Below are 4968 nucleotides of genomic sequence, written 5' to 3' on the forward strand. Positions count from 1 at the left end.
CGACGTCTGAGGTAACGGTGTATTATCTGCTACGGAGCGTAATGTTATTAAAGATACACTATGTTTTAACTATCTACCTTTAAAGAGCAATAGACTGCCAAGAAAAAGGTCACACATTATGTATTGCATAATAAGAGCATTATAATTATATATAAATATAATGTATATTGAAATAACCAAGAAGTATTTGATGATATAGTGCCAAAAAACACCTATTTGTATTTAATTCAACAAATTGTGTTAAAACAGTTGCTTATTATTCTAAGGAAAGCAAACGTTATTGAAATGCCAAATAGAGCAAGTTTTACTACATATACATTCATGTTTAAACAGAATTTAGAGGACATATAAAACAATAAGGAAATGAAATATCACTTCTGGCTTTGTTAACGGATGTTAACAGAGTTTACAAAAGATTTTAATCAATGCATTTTTATCTACGTTAAAAAATGAGACGTTACTGATACGAGTACCATCATCTTGGCGTGCATGAATTAGTTTATTCATTTATTAATTAGTGTTGATTATACGTTTGTAACATGTGTAACATTTGTAACTTGTTTTTAATGTTTGTGTTGAATTTCACGTTTTAAAATTGTATAATGGTTAGACACAGAGATACCTCGTAATTTCATTGTTTTTACGCTTTATTTTCAGTAATCAATTATATGGTCACCTACTAATGTAACAGCATTGTTGACATTTTGGTGAATGTTTGAAGACCATAACGGTTTTTGTTTTGTTTTGTTTTTTCAAAATGTTATTTCGATCACTCTCATCTGAGCTAGTAAGTATTTTTCTGAACATAGGCCGCCTACTTTGGTTTTGATTTGTTTTGATTTGGAAATTATATGATTAGAACCAGCAGACTTTAAAATGTGGATGTAGTTCATCCTGGTAACATTTATTTATTTTCTTATTCGTTTCGTTTTTAACAAACAATAATAATCATGTTATCATGCAAATATACTTAAGGACAATGAAAATGCACGGTCGGAATAATTGCATTTTAACAAGGAAAATATATTTCTTTTAAGTATTTTTTCACAGTTTCATAAAACCGAATGCATTCCGGTCATATAGATACCAAAGTTATGAAAAATGATTGCATTTTAATGAAGTTATTGCATGATAAAGACAGTACCCGAAAAATCAAAAGTAACACTTTTGGCTAATTGTGAGAAGTTCACAACAGAAAACAGATTTAATCAATTCATGGTTACTTTATGAAATGAAATGATTTATTTTTTAAACTGTTAATTATCAACTTGTTTTTCACACCTTTCTAGAAATGTTAGACACAAATGAGCAATTAAATTTTTTATAAAAATGAATATTAAACTATGCCAATGGTCAGTTTTACAAATCTTAAAAGCTCATAAAAATACACACTTTTCCTCTATATAAGGTGCTTAATTTCAAACACTACTGAAGACTTGCAAGCAAATTGTATGCAATGATTCTACAAAGTATTAACCGCTAGGTAGATTTAGGACAGATTCAGACTGGTCTATCTTACAAATTTTGTATTATCAAAGCGCCAACCGTTTTGGTGTCCATCGGTCTACAATTTCTCGGCTTCACTAGCGTTTTTGCACTACACTACAGGCTGAATGGCGTCAGATTCCACAGGCATCTATCCGCACCGTCAGGTCTATGAGGCGACGATATCAACTGTAAGGGACGCTGATGGAGGATATTGTCAATTCTAAAGATCCTGACGGTGACATTACGAATAGACATTTATTATGAGTGACTTTGTTTTGGATTTTCATTTTGGTTTTTGCCTTTGTTAAGTTTGCATTACTGTGATGAAAAAGTGTGATTTTGGGATTTTCACCTAAGGTTCTTCGATTTACTGGTGTACATTTGATTTTAAACATTTTGAATTATTTTCAGTTGTTAAGTTTGCGTTTTGTATTAAAGTTATGATATATATCTAATGGAGTCGTTAGTGTTTTGTTTTCATGTAATAAAATGCATATAGTGCGGGCGTGCGTTTTCATTGTCCTTAAGTATACAATACATGTACAAATCTATATAGCTTGTACTTTCTTGTTTCGCGTGTTTAACATTAATTCCATTGTACATGGGCGTTTCGTTTTAAGGTATAGTAGCTAAATATTCCGTAACAATATGTAAAAACATATTTCACTCACGTTGCACAGGACAAGCCAGTCTTTTTACACGTACATCTCGAACATGTATCATAATCTATGAAAGAAGATTTTGGTAGCATTCGGAGACCCTTATAAACACAGAACTTGACTGTTTTACCATAAACTGTAAAAATAATGAAAGTTTTATACATGAGATATATTCACCAATATATAGTTAAGCTACATTGAAAGGATATTTGGCAAATGTTTCGCTGTTTAATTATGAAAATCCTTTCCAAATGATAAGCATATATTTGAAAATATAAAAATATTAATACTTTTTAGAAATAAATTACCTCTTAACTTCTATATCTTATAAGTTAGATACTAATGGGTATGCGAGTCAAAATTACCAAATAACTTAATACCAGTAATTCTCGATTACTATCAAGTGTTCAACTTAATTTAATAATAAAATAGACAAAGACTAAATGAACGGAACCCACGCTATCACTTGACAGATAAAATGGTAATGCTTAAATCGCTTAAAACGACAAGAAATGTTTGCAATGTTGCAGGCTTGATTTGACATAGAATGTTCTATTAATTATATAAAATATTTTTTTAAAAATTGCTAACCTTTCTCTGTCTGTATTTCACCGAATGATGTTGCTCCATAGGTAACATAGACGGACACAATCACAAGAAACAAACAAAGTAAAATCTTCATGATGCTAGCTGATTTTACTGTCTGACCTTTTCAGAATGAATGAGAATATTGCCAGCTTTGTTACTTTTATAGTGTCTTTGTATTAACGGAGAGGCCCGTAATTTGTTCTGTGGCGGTAAATATTATTACCAGATTAATATCTAAAACTGGTATGTGTTATACGTAAAGTAAAGATTTAGTTTGTTCATATACATTGGATTCAATAATGTTAGTATCTATGTAAATTAGTCTCATTCGTCCTTATGTGACCGGGCGTTGTACTTTGTAATATGCATTTTTCCTATATTGTACATAACACAATGTCGCTGTAATTAAATGTACTTACTAGCTTGCGTATATCGATAAAAACAACAATAGAAGTGTATTTTTATACTCTTATAAAACATTTTTGAATAATGAAATCAACTCAGTTTAAACATGAAATTGTATTGTTTTATAAAGAAACACAACGTTTTGACTCAAAGGTCTTCATTGGGAAGTGATTTAGTTTAAACATTTATATGATGTAGCAGTTTATTATCTATAAAGATATATATCGGACCATGTATCTCACGCCCACAAGCAACATCCATATATAGTTCGAATTCGTCCTTGGTTTGTTGTCATGTATGGTGCAAAAAGTCATTAAAAGTTATTATTTATGGCCTTAGAGACCTTACATTACAGACCAATTCACTTTATTCATGGAATATTATTAGAAATGTATACAAACTTACCGGATATATCCTTATCACAAGCAATTTTACCAATTGAAACATCTTATTTAAGCCTTTAGAGTGCTATCTTTATTAACGCTTATCACAAGAGGCAACTGCGGTCAGAAATGTTTCTTAGTGTCCAGTTTTATTTGACATCCAATGAAAACGCTCTATTTCTTAAAAATTGTACGTGTTAATTTTAATAGGAGAACAAAAGTCGATACTATTTCGAATTCCATGAATTCCGTTCATAGTCGCCTTCTATTTTTCATAGTACTTCACAGAGCCGCGTAGTGACGTAATTAAGTGAAAAATAATGAGGCCAAATAAAGCTTGACACTAAGTATGTTAGTATTCATCCGTGCTGTTCTACAGAAATTAGAAAAAATCTCCTGTCGCTATCGCTCCCGTCGAAGTTTCTAATTTTTGTAGAACAGCACGGATGAACACTAACATATACATAGTATTGGCAATTTACTTTTAAAATCATTTTATCAAACGAGATGGATGACTAAACTTAAATTTCTTCACGTAAATAAAGCAAGTAAATAAATCTGAGCCTGTCTTAGGCACTCACCGCTTGCAGTAACGATAAATGTCGGCAAATACATTTTTTATTAATATAATATTGAAATGAGGTCATCAATGACGTCACACACCCTCGTAGCCTTTGTATTAAAGGTGCCTTCATTAATTTACAAGACGAACTTTTCAATACATCTGGTGAAGAAAATCTTTATATAATTATATACTCGTATATTTCCTCAATTTTCGACGAATAAAGATTTGAATCAATATAAATTTAGACATTAATATCATGGCGTTATTTCTACGGTACAACTTCCTTGGCCTCGTCTCTTTCAAACTTATCTTTATGCAAGCTGTTCACATCTTAAAGGAAAAAAAACGACCCTGTATTAATATATAATTAACCTATTGATAAAGAATTATCCACTTACATATAGCATTTACAAGCAGCTTTACGTAATCCCATTGCACTTAGATGCTTTTAAACGCTACTGGTTCCAACCAGTTCACACATAAAATCTAGGTAACTTTTCTTACTTTCATTTTTTGTATATTTAAAATCTGAAGAAAAAATTTGATAGTTTAAAGAGAAAAATAATATGCATATAAAATCTAGTTTGATATTTTTATTTACGTGTATATTTAATTATAACTGCATCAACTCATATGATGTGAGAGAAAAAAGCACAACATTGTCAGCTAGATGGGCATGTAGAACATAATGGAGGAGAGTTAATTTGCATATTATCATGAACAGTTATGTCGTATTTAACATGTAAAGACATGTATATGACCTCTCAATAACCATGAGTTCAGTTAATGCCCTCAAAATGTGCTACATGTAATCAGTAATGGCCCTTATATTGTTAAATCAGACATAGAAAAAGGTAATCGTGTTTAATCTTGCATAGAT

At 30.7% G+C, this 4968-nt stretch overlaps 1 protein-coding gene across 1 annotated transcript; it reads right to left on the bottom strand.

The window, feature by feature from the left end:
* Positions 1 to 2159: 2159 nt before the first annotated feature.
* LOC132727412 (beta-microseminoprotein-like) lies at positions 2160 to 2894 on the bottom strand (the record flags this gene model as incomplete). The annotated part of the gene is given in 2 exon segments (XM_060712885.1): positions 2160 to 2283; positions 2739 to 2894. Coding segments are annotated over 2 exon segments (215 nt in total), but the record flags the coding sequence as incomplete, so codon positions are not given.
* Between the last annotated feature and the right edge of the window lie 2074 nt (positions 2895 to 4968).

The sequence above is a fragment of the Ruditapes philippinarum genome, unplaced genomic scaffold (assembly GCF_026571515.1).
Source record: "Ruditapes philippinarum isolate M1 unplaced genomic scaffold, ASM2657151v2 ctg2160_1_1_1_1, whole genome shotgun sequence".
NCBI lineage: Eukaryota > Metazoa > Mollusca > Bivalvia > Venerida > Veneridae > Ruditapes > Ruditapes philippinarum.